Source organism: Balaenoptera physalus (assembly GCF_965194825.1).
Source record: "Balaenoptera physalus genome assembly, chromosome: 12".
In the NCBI taxonomy this organism is placed as follows: Eukaryota; Metazoa; Chordata; class Mammalia; order Artiodactyla; family Balaenopteridae; genus Balaenoptera; species Balaenoptera physalus.
Window position 1 is genome coordinate 70,428,774 of NC_138897.1, and position 16,504 is coordinate 70,445,277.

A 16,504-nucleotide genomic window follows, 5' to 3' on the forward strand; every position below is an offset into this window, starting at 1 on the left:
CCCCAGTGCCCTGGCTGTGAGCTTCACAAAGACGACTCACCACAGCATAGATGTACCGAAAATAACACTGTATTTTCCCTGATGGCTCTCAGGGCTCCCGCAGAGGCCACCCGGCCACCCCATTCTCATCTCTCCTCCGCAGGCGTTGCTCTGCGTCCTGCCTCTGCTCCGGTCCTTCCCGGTGTCCCTCTCGACCACCTTCAGGTCCTCTACTCCAGGACACCGCCGTCCTCATGCACCAACCTCCCCACAGTATCCATCCCCACCCGCATGACCCTCCAAAGACCCAAAACTAAAAAAACGATGACAGAATATCTAGAAATAAGTCACACAAAAGATGATTGATTGTTAAAAAGCAGGTAAGGACTTCCCTGGTGGCGCAGCAGTTAAGAATCTGCCTGCCAGTGCAGGGGACATGGGTTCAAGCCCTGGTCTGGGAAGATCCCACATGCCGCGGAGCAACTAAGCCCGTGTGCCACAACTGCTGAGCCTGTGCTCTAGAGCCCGCGAGCCACAGCAGCTGAGCCCACGTGCCACAAGTACAGAAGCCCATGTGCCTAGAGCACGTGCTCCACAACACGAGAAGCCATTGCAATGCCAAGGCCGCGCACTGCAACAAAGAGTAGCCCCTGTTCGCCACAACTTGGGAAAGCTCGCACACAGCATCAAAGCCCCAACGCAGCCAAAAATAATTAATTTTAAAAAGTAATTAAAAAAAAAAAGCAGGTAAGATACAGGTGAAGAGACAACCAATCAATGAAAGGCAGAACAATGAAATTACCAAAAATGAGGCATAAAGAAAAGGAGAGTTGAATGAGACGCTTCAGTCACCCACGACAGGATTCCAGAGTTGGTGAAAAACACCCACTCAGCTGCAGGAAGCACAGTATAAATAAATATAAAGAAGCAGCCAATATGTAAGTTAAAAGAACTTTTTAAAATATTAAATTAATCTAAAAGAAGGCAGGAAAGGAAGAAGAAAAGAAATAACATGGGACAAAAAGTTTTGCAATAGCAGACGACAGTCCCACTGCATCATTAAGTCTGTTAAGCATGGACAACTAAGCACTCCAGTCAGGAGGCAGGAATTATAAACATGGATAAACGTGAGACCCAATTATATGCTGATGACAAGCAGTGCACTTTATAGTCATGGACCTGACGCAGAAGTAGAGGAAATAGAAAGATTCACCATCATCGTGTGTACATGTGTTTCCGAAGCAAAATTTGACAATTCAGGGGAGAAATAAACTAATAGAGTTGGAGATTTTAACATCCTTCTCTGCACAAGTGATTGATAGAACACAGGATGCCGTCACACATGTAGCCCTGATGGCGATTATGAAATGCAGTCTGTCAGCAGCAGCACCCCATCTGTACTTGTTCACCACGTCAGGCTGATCCCACGGAATTGTTAGGAATCAATAAGATATCTGGAAGAACCCTAAATACTTAGAAATTGAAAGAGTGGAACTGAAACACCAGACAAAATACACGTAAGAGCCAAGGGGATGATCCGAGTTAAATGCTTTAAGGTCGTGTTTGGGGAGGTGCGTAGAGGTGAGCCCGTTCAAGTAGAAAGGAAACCAGAATATCAGGTGTGACTTCCAGAAAGATCAAACAGAAGACCAGGAAGAGGGGGGAGCATAGGAAGTGCAGGACAAACACACTATAAAATGTAGACACACACTCAAACACAGTAGAACTGATTTGAAACCACAATACTTGGAAAGGAAGCCTGTCAAACTGGCTTTAAAATGAAAGTCAATTGAATGGCACGTCTAAGACTCCGGCAATATGGCAAATTATACATCTTGAAAAGTTAGAAATGCTATTTACAGTACTGGGTAGAAAAATCTAAATCCACAAGCTGACAAGCAAATAGATTTCTTTAGAGACAAAAAACAAAATTAAATTTAAAATCTTAAGAACAATCAAGTTCCTCTTTCGATTACGCAGGAGACAAAAGACCAACCCAAGAGCCTGATACCTTCGAGGAGTTTCTGGGGAAGCTTGGTCCACACTCAGGACGGGGTGTACCCAAAACATCATTCCCTTGATGTGAGTGTCTGCGAAAAACTCTGAAATTCTTAAAGGTGATATACTGACAGCTGTCCCCTTAGACAATACTGTGTTTCACCACCTCTGTTCAGCACTTGGCACTGGGGGCCCTCGCCAGTCTAGTCAGGCCACAAAAGGAAACAGTGTAAGAATCTGGAAAGGAGAAATAAAACTCAGAAATGGCCTTTGTGTACATAAAAATCCAAAATAATCTGAATATATTCTATAGTCAAGGTTCAGGATACAGGTTAATATACAAAAGTCAATTATGTGTGTGTGTGTATGTGTGTACATATATCTTACAACAACAACAAAAATGAAAACAGTACCATTTACAATTGCACCCCAAACATCAAATACCAAGAAAAAAATCTAATGACCTATTCATAAGAAGTACTGAAAACTACAAATGTTGAAAGAAAGATCTAAACAAATATTCATGGGTTGGAAAACTCAACATTATACAAATGTTTGTTTCTCCCCAAATTGGTCTGTAGTTTCACTGCAAATGCCAATCGAAATCCCAGAAAGTTCTGTAGTGGAAATTGGCAAGTCTAAAATCTATATGGGAATGCAAAGGTCAAAATATAGCTATTTGGATCTTGAAGACCCACAAGCTAGATATCAAGAATTATCCTTAAGCCATGGAAGTTAAGACACTGTGGCTTCCTGATTCAAGGAAAGACAAGTGAACAGTGGAAGAGATGAAGTCCAGGGACGTATACCCACATACATGCAGACACTGCAGAGCAGTCAGGGAAAGATGGTCTTTGCAATAATGCATTAACTGGATAGCAGTATAGAAAATAACTCAACCTCGACTGCCTACCTCACATCAGACATAGAAATTAATTCCAGGTGGACTGGAGAGATGTACGTTAAAGGTAAACTTTAAAGGCTTTTAGAAGAAAATACAGAAGCATGTCTTGATGACCTCAGAACACACACAGATTTCTTAAGCAGAACCAAAAAAGCACTAATTATAAAGGGGAAAAAATTAAATTGGACTCTATGAAAATACATGCCACAGACCTGGGAAGATATTTGCAATTACCTATATCTGTTCAAAGGACTTACAGCCAGAATATATAAAGAACTACTAAAAAATCAGTAAGACACAACTGAATAGAAAAATGGACAAAAAACCTGAACAGGCATTTCACAAAAGACATTGTCCAAACAGCCAATAAACATAGTAAGAGGTGTTCAACTTCATTTAGTCATCATTGCAAATTAAAACCACAATGTGATACCCACTCACCCCCCTGCCTGTCTGAAACATAAAATGATACATAATGTCAAGCATTGGGGCATGTGGAGCACCTGGAACTCTTAAGTTGCTGCTGCTGGGTGTGAAGCCTCCAGCAAGGCTGAGCAGCTCAAGCCAGCAGTTCCCCGCCTACACACATACCCGACAGACGTCCGAAATCTGTGCAGGAAATAGTGTCCTGAGGTCACTACTCCTAACAAACAAAACGTGTAAATGACCAAAATGTTCTTAGACAAGAGAGAAATCATTGTGGTTATTCATGCAGAAGAATACAGGGCAATAATGGAAATAAATGAACAACTGCAGCAGGCAGTGTGGACGCTGGTGAGCAAAAGGTACTTGCTGAATGACTCCATCTGAGGTTCCAGAACAGGCACCATTATTTGATGGTGTTAGAAGTCAGGACACAAGTTAGTTTTGAAGGAGGGAGCCACTAGGAAGGCAGGGGGAGAATCAGGTGCTGGTAACATTGTTTCTTATCCTATGGAAATTCACTGAGCTGCATACACTGATGACTCATATGTTTTTCTGTGTTAAAATTATTGAGGTGTAATTTTTTTCATCATAAAGCCAAGATGGGTCTCAATATGTAAGGAAGCAATAATGCCAGTGTTACACACTATCCTTCAGAAAAGAGAGGAACAAACACTTCCCTATTCATTTTTTTATGAAGGCAGCACAGCCCTGATATTAAAAAGCACCTTCTGGGACTTCCCTGGTGGTTGAGAATCCACCTTCCAGCGCAGGGGACGTGGATTCGATCCCTGGTCGGGGAACTAAGATCCCACACACCGCAGGGCAACTAAGCCCACACGCTCTAGAGCCCAAATGCTGCAACTGGAGAGAAGCCCAAGTGCCGCAGTGAGGAGCCCACACGCCATAATGAAAGATCCCGTGTGCCGCAACTAAGACCCAATGCAGCCAAATAAATTAATTAAAATAAAAAAAAAAGACAACGACCTTCCAAGAAAACTAGAAGATAGGGCAACATCCCTCTCATGAACACAGGCGCAAAAATCTTTAACTAAATATTAGCAAATTGAACACAATGTGTAAAAAAGGACCATCATGACCAAGTGTGGGCCTTATCCCAGGAATGCAAGGTTGGCTTAAGATGCAATCAGGGTCATTCACATTAACAGACTAAAGAAGGAAAACCATATGATCAATAGGGGCAGAAAAAGCACTGCACAATATTCAACACCCATTCGTAATAAAAAATCAGCAAACTTGGGAATTCCCTGACCGTCCAGTGGTTAGGACTCGGTGCTTTCTCTGTTGTGGCATGGGTTCGATCACTGGTCAGGGAACAAAGATTCTGCAAGCTGTGCTGCATGGCCAAAAAAAAAAAAAAAATCAGCAAACTAGAAATAGGAGAACAGTTCCTCAATCTGATAAAGATCTCTAAGAAAAACATGGTTAACATATTCATGATGAAATATAAGATCCGGAACAAGATAGGGGCACTCCTTCTCACCACTTCTAATCAGCTTTGTACCGAGTGTGTGGCCAGCGGTAGACAGTTTGGAAGGAAGAAGAGAAACAGTCCTGCCTCACGGGCAATAAGATTGTTTATGAAATCCTGAGGAAGCTATGGAAGAGTTTCAAAGAACTAACAAGGGAGTAGTTCAGCAGTACCACAGTTTACAAGATCCATACACAAAAGTCATTGTATTTCTATATGCCAGCAATAAACAGTTGGAAATTAAAACTAAAAAATCCTATACCGTGTATAATAGCACCCCAAACATAAAATCCCTCAGAATAAATGCAAAGACATGAAAGACCTTTACACTAAAAAAAAACACAAAATGCTGAGAAAAATTAAAAATGGAGAGAGATGTCGTCCAAGGTTTGGAAGACATTTCTCTGCAAACTTATCTCTAACTTCAGTGTAATCCCAATCAAACAAATGCAAAAGGTCCTCACATCCTAAACCATACTAAGTCCCTACGTCCAGAGGCAGACAACAGGCTGAATATAAACTGAGGAAGCATGCAAGTGTTGGAAGAAGACGGGAACAGTTTCCTTCATAACCCAGAAAATCCAGGATCAGTACAGGAAAGCAAATTGTTACCAAAACAACACATAGATAGCAAAAGAGCACCCCGAACAAAGTGAAAGACAAACTGGGCAAATATTCACAACAGATCTCGAAGCTAAAATGCATCCTAAAAAAGAGCTTTGAAAAAACTGAGGGAGAAGGAAACCCTACAATCCTATAGTTTTAACATGAACAAATGATATGAATTGTCTGCAGGAAAAGAAATGCACCTGGCCCTTAAATATAAAAAATGTGCTCAACCTTGATCACAAGAGAAATGCAAATTAAAACCACCCTGAAGTGCCCTTTCTCACCCATCAGATTGACAACATGCAGGGTTGGGGGGGGAGGCTGTGGGGAAAGTGGCCATAGCCAGTGAGGGTGGGAATGCAACAGAGCGACCCTGAAAGTGACCAGGGGCATCTCCAAATATCATGCATGTGGTCACCCCTGGCTCACAATCCCACTTTGAGGAATGGATCTCACAGATTCTCAGGCAAAATACAAACAGAAGGCTCCTTGCTAAGGAAGCATGAGGACACACCCCCACGGCTACGGTGGCTGTGGCGTTAATGACAGGCCCACCTGCCACACTGCCCAAAGCGAGGAGCTTCCAGAGAAGTCGCATGTTGCACTGTGCTAACCAGGAAAGGGGAGGGGGGCTGTACATAGTTCACTTATCAAGGGGGGGAAAGGAGAGTCCATTAAAAAAATCAAGTGTTTCTTCCACAGGAGTGGGGGCAACAGGGTGGAGGGCACATGGATACAAGCTAGACTTCCCTAGGACATCTTATTTTATGGATGTGATGGATGAGACTTTGTAATTATAAATTATAAAAACTAGAGAATGCAAAGCTTGAAAATTGAAAGCAAAAAAAAAATCACACCCATTAGGATGGCTATTCATTAAAAAAGAAAGAAAAAAAACAGCAAACTCATATTGTAGAGGATGTGGAGAAGCTGGACCCCTTGGGCACTGCTGATGGGACACCATACAGCAGATCCTCAAAAAAATAAACAGAAGTACCATTTGATCCAGCAAGTCCACTTTTGGGTGAATACCCAAAAGAAGCGAAAGCAGGCACTCAAACAGATATCTGCACACCCATGTTCACTGCACCATCTTTTTTTTTTTTTGGCCGCGATGTGAGGCTTTCAGGATCTTAGTTCCCCGACCAGGGATGCAACCGAGGCAAAGGCAGTGAAAGCGCCGAGTCCCAACCACTGAACCACCAGGGAATTCCCTCACTGCAGCATCACTCACAATAGCCAAAGGGTGGAACAACCCAAATGCCCATCTACGGATGATGGATAAAATGTTTACACCAATGAAAAGTAAAGTGTGAGAGTATCTTTACGACTTCCAGGCAAGAACGGAATTTTTAGAACACAACGCACAATTCTTACATTGTGCAAAGAAGTCCATGAACAAATTTAACCGCCAAAAGACTAAAGAACAAGTGCAAATCAATAACGAAACGATTGTTCAAAAGCCTGAGCAAAAACGCACGTATGTGTGCACAGGAGATACACACAATTTCACTACCAAAAGAAAAGTAAATAATAAAAATCGAGCAGCATCTGCATCAGAGACTAAGTGAAACGCGAGGTCCATCTCCATTAAGCAGAACATTTACAGAAATGAAAAGACGATGCCCGCGAAGACCGCAGTGGTGAGCGCGCACGGTCCACACAGCCCGGACGCGGGAGAGCGCCGCGGACCAAGGAGAGGAGAGGCGCCGCGGGGACTGCGTAACCACCACGTGGACGCGGGACACGGACCTCCGCGGGGACCCGCTGGCCGGTGCCCCGGGCTCTGCTCGCCGGAGGGGAGAGCGGGTTTAGTAACAATTCCTACCCCTCCCGAGTGGGCGGCAGGGCTGGAGGAACCGAGGGCCCGGCAGCCTCTCGGGACCAAGGTCCGCCCGGAGGAGCCCGGCGTCCGCTGGGCCCGAGGACACATGACGCCCCCGCCCCGGCGTCTCCCATTCTCTCGCCGCCACCCCCGCGTCTCACCGTCTCTCGCCGCCACCCCTCCCCAGTCCCCCTTCCCCTCCCCTCCCCAGTCACCCCCGCCCCCCAACCCCTCCGCCTGGCGCCCAGAAACCACGCGGGAGACACGGGTGCTGGCGGCCGCGGCCGGCGTGATGCACTAGGCGGGCAGCAGTCCGCGCGCGCGCAGCTCCAGCAGCGGGGCCAACGTGTAGCGCAGGCGACGGATGGCGGCGTCCGAGCCGGGGCGCATGAGCCCGCGGCGGAGGGCCGAGGGGTTCACCAGCGCCAGGTAGAGCAGCGGCAGCGCCACGACGCCCAGCAGGAGCAGCAGCAGCGTCTGCAGCGAGCCCAGCGCCCACAGCCTGCGGACCACGACGCACCGGCAGATGGGTGGTGGCGGGGCGCAGGGCGCACCCTGGACCCCAGACTCCAGCGCCGCGCCCGCCGCCAGCTCACCTGATGCCCGCCGCGCCCGCGCCGCCGAACAGCCGCTTCTCCTGCGGGGAAGAGGGAGCGACATACAGCCCCGCGCCGGGGAGCGGTGGGGGGAACCCCCTGGGGGAGCGGGGCCCGTGGGTGCGCGTCGCTCCGTGAGTGCGCGTCGCTCCGTGGGGGGCGTGGCACTACGGGGCGGGTCCCCTATGCGGGCGTGGTCCTTGGGTGGGCCGTCCCGCGGCAGGCGTGGCCGCCCAGCGGGGTTGGTATCATGGGGCGGGTCCCTGGGGGAGAGGGGGAAATCCCTGACGGGGTGGTCACGTGTGTGGGGGCGGCCCCAGGGGCAGGTCCCGTCTCCAGCCCGTCCCTGCCCAGGCCCGCACTCACACAGTCCGCTTTGGCCACCTCCTCCATGAGTGAGCCCGCGCAGCCCTGCCCCCGGCGAGGCTGCGACTCGCACCTGTGGAGACAGGCATGGCGATGTGCCCTCTGTCCGGCCCCACAATCACCTCCCCACACCCGACAGTCCTAACCCCCTTACGGCTCCGGGCCGCCCTGCGAGGCGTCCAGCGCAGTCGCCGCCTCCATCACCTTCCCCTGCAGCTCCTGGAGGGGGTGGGAGTGAGGCCTCACACCTGGGAAGACCTTGGTGAGGCAGGCCCCGGCAGCTCCGGGGGAGGAGGCCGCAGTGGGGTCGGAGGTGAGCGCCTCTCCGAGTGGAGGGGGGCGGCACCTGCAAGACTCCGCTCTGCTCCTGGAAGCTGGCCCAGGCCTCCTCCGTCCGCTGTGCGCTCTGGCATGAGGGGAGCCCTGATTAGACGGGGAACTCAGCCCTCTCCACCGTCCGGCGCCTGCCCAGGCCCCACCCACACCCCAAGCCGACCCTCCCACTGAGTACCCGGCTCCGCCCGCACCTGCCGCAGGGCCTCCGCCTGCCTGGCGTGCTTGGCCTCCACCAGCTCCAGTTGTTTCTTCCGGAGGATCCAGGGAAGGTCAGGAGCCCGGCACTCCCCGAGCTCGCCGCGCCAGACCCCACCCCACCGCCCGGCCAAGATGTTCATGCCCGCCCTCGCCCGCCCTCAGCCCCAAGGCCCCGCCCCCAGGTCATCAAAGCCCCGCCCACACCAGCGCTCCTGCCCTCGGGGCCCCACCCAAGCACCTGCAAAGTCACCAGTTGGGTCCCGAGTTGCTGCTCTGCGCGCTGCTGACTCAGTTGTTCTCCTCCGTAGTAAAAGAGCTGGGGGTGGGGCTTGTGAGGGCGGGGTTTGCGGGGCTTCTGGGGGGTGGGGTATTATCCTGGGAGGCGGGGACGCGGCGGAAATGGGGGCGGGGACTAGGGTGGGGCTTCCTAGGGGAAGCGCGAGACGAAAGCCGTCTCCTGAAGGTACCTGGCTTGACAGCTCCTCCCACTGATCCTGCAGCTGACGGTTTTGTTGCTCCTGGACGGGATCGAGGGGGCGGTCCGGGCCTCTCCGAGGTCCCCGCCCCCACCGCAGTCCCCGCCCCATTAAAGATCCCTCCCTCTCCACTGGCCCCGCCCACCCAGAGCCCCGCCCCGTCCAGGGTCCCACCCTGCTTCAGGTCCCGCCCCACACAAGGTCCCACCTCGTCCAAGGCCCCTCCCTCTCCGCAGGCTCCGCCCCATCCAAGGCCACTCCCCCTCCACTGGTCCCGCCCATCCAGAGACCCGCCCCGTCCAAGGTCCCGCCCACCGCAGGCTCCGCCCCATTTAGGGCCCCGCCCCACCAGATCCCGCTTGTGCTGCTCCTCAGCCTCCAGCAGCCGGCGCGCCCGGTCTGCGCGCTCCCGCGCCGCCTCGCTCGCCTCTCCGCGCAGGGCCCGCGCCGCCTGGCCCCGCCGCCGCTGCAGGCTGCGGAGGGGAAACTGAGGCTCCGCGGTCCGGGGTCGCTCCCGGATGCCAGCCCCCTCGCGGTGCCCCCGCACGTCGGCTCGGTCCCAAGGCCCGGGGCGAGGTGAGGAGCAGCCCGCACCTGCGCTCGCGCTCGCTCAGGTCGTGCAGGCGTTCTGTGAGGCTCTCGGTCTCGGCCTCCAGCCCGCGCACCAGCTCCTCCAGCTCCTGCTTCCGCAGCCGCCCGTCGCGGTTGTCCTTCAGCAGCTGCAGCAGTAGCTCCTGCGCCTCGGCCATGCCCCGGCTCTGCCCGCCGCCGCCGGACCCGCGTCACAATGGGTGGAGCGCGGGGCGGTTCGGAACCGCTGCGCACGGCGCAGGCCGGTGGGTGCTCGCACCTGAAGCAGAAGGCGAGGCTGGCTTATTCCCGCTCGCTGCCGACGGCACTGCGGACTGAGAAGCCTCCTGTGGGAAAGAGATCAGGATCCGTAAACAGGTTCTTGTCTTTGGACCCAATGATCCCACTCCTGGGAACTTAATCTAGGAAGAAAAAAAAAAATCCTTAAACCACAACGTGTTAAGTGGTTCACTCAAGTGGGTAGTTACAGTCATCACAAAGAGGACACCACTGTAATTACTAAAATAATGTATTTTATGTGGCATGCATAGATATATGATGTCTAGTGAAAAAAAGAATATGATTTACTATGTATGCTGAAATAACTAAGATTGTAATGTACACGGATAAGATCTTTAAAGGAAACAAGAGAAAGACAAGCTATTTCATTGGTGAAATTGCAGGTAAACTTGTCCTTTTAAAGTCGGCTTTCATTTGGCCAATTTAGATTATGAAGCTGGATGCAAAAGTCCTAAATAAATTATTAGCTGACCAAATCCAAAGGGGTACATTGAAAAAAAAAAAGGTACATGAAACCAAGCAGACTTTATTCCAGAGATTGTTCAAGATCAGAAAATTGACGTCATTCACCACATGGACAAAAGAGGGAGAACACCAGGTTCAGTAGGAGCAGAACGCGGGATAGAGTTCCTCATCTGTAGAAAATTGAAAGAGGGATCGAAAGGGACTCTAAACTGATGAAAGCTGCTTAGTAAACACAGTAGGGAGGCAGTATTAGCAGCCTTCCCGTTAAGATTTTAAGAGACAAGAATGACCCTCCTGCTCAGGTCTAACAGTGCTGGAGGACCTGCAATGAAGCAAGAAAAAGAAATAGGAAAGTCTGAGGAGTCAGCAGATACGTCTGGGTGCCTACCATAAAGCTGCCCCTCCTGCACTGCTGGTGGGAATGTAAATTGGTGCAGCCATTTTGGAGAACAGGACGGAGGTTCCACATGAAACTAAAGATAGAGTTGCCGGGACTTCCCTGGTGGCACAGCGGTTAAGAATCCGCCTGCCAATGCAGGGGACATGGGTTCGAGCCCTGGTCCGGGAAGATCCCACATGCTGCGGAGCAACTAAGCCCGTGCACCACAACTACTGAGTCTGCGCTCTAGAGCCCGCAAGCCACAACTACTGAAGCCTGCGCGCCTAGAGCCCGTGCTCCACAACAAGAGAAGTCACCGCAATGAAAAGCCCGCACACCACAATGAAGAGTAGCCCCCGCTTGCCACAACTAGAGAAAGCCCGCATGCAGCAGCAAAGACCCAACGCAACCAAAAATAAATTAAAAAAAAAAAAAGAGTTGCCATATGATCCAACAATCCCACTCCTGGGCATACATCCAGACAAAACTCTAATTCGAAAAGATACGTGCACCCCAATGTTCATTGCAGCATTACTTACAGCAGTCAAGACATGGAAACAACCGACACATGACTGGATAAAGAAGATGTGGTATATATACAACAGAATACTACTCAGCCATCAAAAAGAATGAAATAATGCCATTTGCAGCAACATGGATGGACATAGAGATGATCATACTAAGTGAAATAAGTCAGAAAGAAAGACAAATACCATATGATATCACTTATATGTGGGATCTAAAATATGACACAAATGAACTTACCTATGAAACAGAAATAGAGTCACAGACATAGAGAACAGACTTGTGGTTGCCAAGGGGGAGGGGAGTGGGGGAGGGATGTATTGGGAGTTTGGGATTAGCAGATGCAAACTACTTTATATAGGATGGATAAACAACAAGGTCCTACTGTATAGCACAGGGAACTATATTCAATATCCTGTGATAAACCATAATGGAAAAGAAATAAATAAATTAAAAGGTGCTGGTGTGAGTGCCCCCCACCCCCCCTCCAGCTCTGCGGCTTGGTTTCTCCACCTGTAAAGTGGGGCTTTTACCAGACTCCCTCATAGAGCCAGGGGGCCAGTGACTCACACTGCTGAGGCTCTGAGCCTGGCACCGTCACTGGTTCCAGCGCTGGACGTCCAGCCCCAGATGGTGGCGCCGAGCTCCTGAAAGTCTGGTCCAGACCGAGATGTGAACCCTGCGAAGCACCATCTCATCGATAATTTCTGTATCGATTACATATGAAATAACGTGAATATACCGGGCTCGATGACACACTAGAATCTGGCCCACTTGTTTCTCTTTCCAGTTTCCTGTGGCTCCTGGAACACAAGCTCCAGTCCCGTGGGACAGCGCTGCACCCCCGGGGGCCCCTCCATCGCCTCACAGCGTCCCCGTGACCACACTGCGCCTGCTGCCTAGGCATCCTGATCCCGGTTTACGTGGGGAAGCTCAGTGACGACAGGTCGCCAGGCAGTGGCAGCTCAGGTGCCCTGTCCCCGCGAGAAGCTGGGCCTGCATCCAGCCCTCACAGCGGTGACATTGGCCACCCCCTGGGTTGCTGTTCTGCAGCCTCAGAGGGTGAGCTGAGGGGCGCTTTGACCCCTCCCCGCCCCTGGTCTTTAGGAGGAAACTGCAGGGAAAGCCCGGGGCTGAGGAAGCCTCCGGTGAAACCCAAGCCACTTCCCTGGCGGTGGGGGCAACAGGAGCCATGGAAACAGACCCCCGGCTGCGGTGCCCCTGCCCTTTGCTCCCACTGGACCCACTGGAAGCACCTGCCTGTCTTCCCACCGAGCCTGCTGGCCCTGCTCTGCCCCTCCCCCAGGACTCAGGTTCAAGGTCCTCTTCTCCGGGCCTCCCTCCCCACCCACCCAGGCCCTCACCGAGGGGCACAGCCCAGGAAAAGGGTGGTGCAGGGCCCCCAACCCTGTCTTCAGGGCTGAATGCAGTGGTTGCACACTCAGTGCATGGTCGGGTGAGGACATCTGCGTGGTGCCAGGAGCTCAATAAATGTCTGTCCAATCAGAGAAAGAACAGTTATAAAATCCATGCCTGTTGTGCACAGCCCCTTTTTTTTGTATTTGAAACTTGTATTTTTTGCCTGATAAGAGAAAAAAGGGGAATTCCCTGATGGTCCAGTGGTTAGGACTATGCGCGTTCACCGCCGAGGGCACGGATCCGATCCCTGCTCCAGGAAATAAAATCCTGCAAGCCTAGCTGCACAGCCAAAAAAAACAGAGAAAAGATTTCCGTAAACCACGATGCATCAAATAATGGCACAATGGCACAGAGTCCCCCCAGTGTGGGCCCGCCTGCCAGCCCCCCCCCATCTCCCACACCAGCCACAGGGAAGCCACCTCAGTCCCGTAAACAAACCACGTGCTCTGATGCCTCCACACTTTGCATGCACTGTTCCCCACCCGTGGGGCAGCCCTGCCTGAGCGCCTGGTGTCTGACCAGCTCCTCACAGCCCTTCACCAGCTTGTTTAATGGTTAGACGTTGAGTTACTGTGACGGCAGGTCAGGTAATGAGCTGTCTCATTTGCTGCCCCCGCCTGCAGCCCCACCTCTCCTACCAAGGGCCGGAGGCCGGTCGGCGGCTGCCTCCCCCGCCCTGCTCTTGAAGACTGAGGTCTGCATCCCTGTCAGCGGACAGGCAGTGTGGGGACAGGAAGAGGAATTCTCGGAGCGTGTGCTGACGGCCACTGGCATGAGCTCTGCCCACATCCTGGAGGCACCCCAGGGCCCAGGGATCACTGCCTGTAGCATCACAAAGTGGGCAGCTTCTGGGGATACCCCCAACCGACTCCCTGGGGGGCACACTGCGAGGGGCGATGCCTCAGTGAGGAGCTTGTGGCCCCAGCAGGTACCTGCTGAGGGCAGAGGTGGCCTGTGCCCCGAGGCAGGAGAGAGGGTGCCAACGGCGCCAACATGGACAGAGAGTCACCGGGGACCCCCACAGCCACCCGAGGCTGCACATGGCAGGTCTGTGTGACCCATGTGGGCTGAAGCGTGTCCCCCAGAATTCCTACATTGAAGGCCTGCCCCAGCATCTCAGAATGTGACTGTGTCTGGAGATGGGTCTTTGGGTTGGACCCTAACCCAGTCTGACCAGGGTCCTTGTAAGGGGAAATCTAGCCACAGACACACAGAGGGACTAACAGACGGGGACACAGGGTGATGAGGGCGTCTACATGCCATGCAGAGGCCTCTGGAGAGAGACCACCTGGCTGACACCTGGGTCTCAGACTTCTGGTCCCCAGAACTGTGAGGAGTCAACCCCATGCTCTGCCCCCAGCCTGGGGTCCTTTGCTACATCGGCTGGATCCCCCACAGCCTGCCTTCTCCCCACTGTGAGGGAGTCCTGGGTGGCCCCTGAGGGCAGGGCAGTGGTGGGAGGGTCACCCGGCCCTTCAACCAGGGGTCAAACCCAGACTGTCAACTGGCATTTTTCAACTGTGGTATAATTGACACATAACATTAGTTTCAGGAGCTCAACACGATGATTCCATCTTTATGGACATTGTGAAATGATCACCACAGTAAGTCCAGGTAACATCCTAAACCACACAGTGACCAGAAAAAATTCTACCCTCAGCCACGTTCCCACGTGCCCCGCGAGGCAGGGGGCCCCGGAATCAGCAGCAGCGACATCCTGCAGTGTGGAGACTATTAACGACACGCTGCCCCACCCCCCACCCCAGCTTCGCGGGGAGCCGTCCAAAAGCTTCCTCTCCATTTGCTGAACTCAGAAAAGGACCTTCCAGAAGGTCTATGGAAACATTCCGCTTCGGGGCTGCCTCCTGCGTGAAGATGGGAGCAGCCTCTGGCTCACTCTCCTCGAACTTTCCTTTCTTCCCTCCCTCCGTCCCTTTCTTTGGATGCCAGGGCACCCAGAGCAGCTCTTTTCCTGCCCGACTCCTTTTCTTGGCTCAAACCACCTCCACCGCACAGGATCAAGAACAGCCCTACTCAGATGGTTTTCAGAAAGAGGCACATTTTAAACAAAACCTTTATGAAAGGAAACAGCGGTGCCTACAACTCAACCCCATCCTTGACCTCCACCCACAGAATGACTCCCTAACCAGGCCCAACTCGCTCAGGCTGCGATGGAGTAACCCCTCATCTCCCACCTCCTCCAGTGATCCGTGCTAAGAGGCATGAGGCCTCGCCTTGGCGCCTCCGTCAAAAGCACCACAGCCAACTCCGCACACGGGGAAGCGGTGCTCATTCCCTTCATCCCACCTGCAAGACAAGTGCGATGAAACCCGCACACCCTAGGTGACGGTTGGACTGGTTCCAAGTAGCTTTTTAGGGTCTCATTCTTAAATATGAACTGCCAAGGCCACCCAACATTTGAGGAAAAGTCTTTAAAATTATAGAACAGGATAAAAACAAACCAGAAGTGGATCTAAAAGGGAACTAGATACAATGCAAGGAACAGTAGAAAGTGTCAAAAAATTAGTTTCCTTAGAAAGAGATTACATCCAGGAAAAGAGAACAAAATGCAACAATCAAGGAACAAACAGAAGAAATAAAATTTAAAATAACCACTAACACAACAATTGTAAATCAACTATACTTCACCTAAAAAAAAAGTTGCTAAGATGCTTTAAAAATCAGTAAGAGTTTACTGAAGAGAATGAGCCTGCAGAGTAGAACCAACCCATCACCTGCCCAACGAACAGAAAACCGTCTAAATGGAGAGATGACACCAAAGCTTCCAGGGAGGAAATCAGGTCACACACAGGGGACTGGGCTTCTTCTAACGCTGGAAGGTAGAAGCCAATGGAGCAACTCCTTCAAACTTCAGCAGGAAAATGACATCCAATCCACAATTCTATACCCAGCCAAACTACCAATTCCGTGTCATTTAAAAGCATTTTCAACATTTTAAGTCTCAAGAAACCCACTTCCCATGTGTTCTTTTGTCAGGATGGTACTGGAGCAAATACACTACCAAACAAGCATGTCACCCAAGAAAAGAACACACAGGAGCCAGAAAACAGGACTTCTGTTGCAGGACAAAAAGGCAGGACTCCAGCCCAACCTGTGCAGAACAGCAGGCGCCAGAACAGACAGTGTCTGATTCTGTGGAAAACTGTACCGGGAGGCATTTCACAGAGTCAAAGGGTGGAGAAAGAGGCTCAGATCAAACTGAGCAATTAAAAAAAGATAAGATTGTTATTAAACCTCAAGAAAAATAAGAAGGGCCAGTACACTAGTTGGCCCGGCAATAAACAAATGTACATGGTGATAACCATTATGGCTTGGCCAATTGCACACTGCACCAGGGTTTGTAAATGCAATTGAACGGGACATGGCCACACCCGTCTGCTTACACCCTTTTTGGCTGCTTTTGCTCTGTGACTGCAGAGGTGAGTCACCACAGAGACTGAATGGCCCACTTACTATCTGGCAACCTTACAGAAAAAGTTTGCCAAGCCCTAGATCACAGGAAACATCCGATAACTATTTGCAGGGGTAGGAGGGAAGGGGAAGAGGGTAGAGATGAACTGAAATGATCACCTGCTGTGAGGCTGGACTCTGGTTGCCTGCACAATGTGGGGATGGGCTGGGAA

The 16,504-nt window shown here is 51.3% G+C and overlaps 1 protein-coding gene across 3 annotated transcripts; it reads right to left on the reverse strand.

The window, feature by feature from the left end:
* Positions 1–51: 51 nt before the first annotated feature.
* On the reverse strand, positions 52–13,364 carry TMEM191C (transmembrane protein 191C). 3 transcript variants are annotated; one of them, XM_082417881.1, is made up of 11 exons: positions 12,012–13,364; positions 9,797–10,119; positions 9,552–9,675; positions 9,194–9,244; positions 8,965–9,081; positions 8,720–8,776; positions 8,539–8,598; positions 8,347–8,411; positions 8,193–8,265; positions 7,827–7,867; positions 7,454–7,732 (listed from the first exon to the last, which is right to left on the reverse strand). In XM_082417881.1, exons 2-11 carry the CDS (start codon positions 9,949–9,951, stop codon positions 7,528–7,530), a joined length of 948 nt encoding a protein of 315 aa, XP_082274007.1. In that variant the 5' UTR covers positions 9,952–10,119; positions 12,012–13,364; the 3' UTR covers positions 7,454–7,527. The 3 variants fall into 3 exon arrangements, with proteins under 3 accessions (XP_082274009.1, XP_082274007.1, XP_082274008.1); XM_082417882.1 differs by having other exon boundaries at positions 8,965–9,042; positions 12,012–13,361; XM_082417883.1 differs by lacking the exon at positions 7,454–7,732 and adding an exon at positions 52–2,214 and having other exon boundaries at positions 8,965–9,244; positions 12,012–13,359.
* Positions 13,365–16,504: the final 3,140 nt, after the last annotated feature.

Coding starts and splice junctions, on each gene's coding strand:
- TMEM191C (XM_082417881.1), bottom strand. CDS start 9,951: ATGGCCGAGGCGCAGGAGCTACTGCTGCAGCTGCTGAAGGACAACCGC. Junction 8,599..8,719: donor AGGCGGAGGCCCTGCGGCAG/GTGCGGGCGGAG, acceptor CCCTCATGCCAG/AGCGCACAGCGGACGGAGGA. Junction 7,868..8,192: donor AGGTGGCCAAAGCGGACTGT/GTGAGTGCGGGC, acceptor TCTTCCCCGCAG/GAGAAGCGGCTGTTCGGCGG.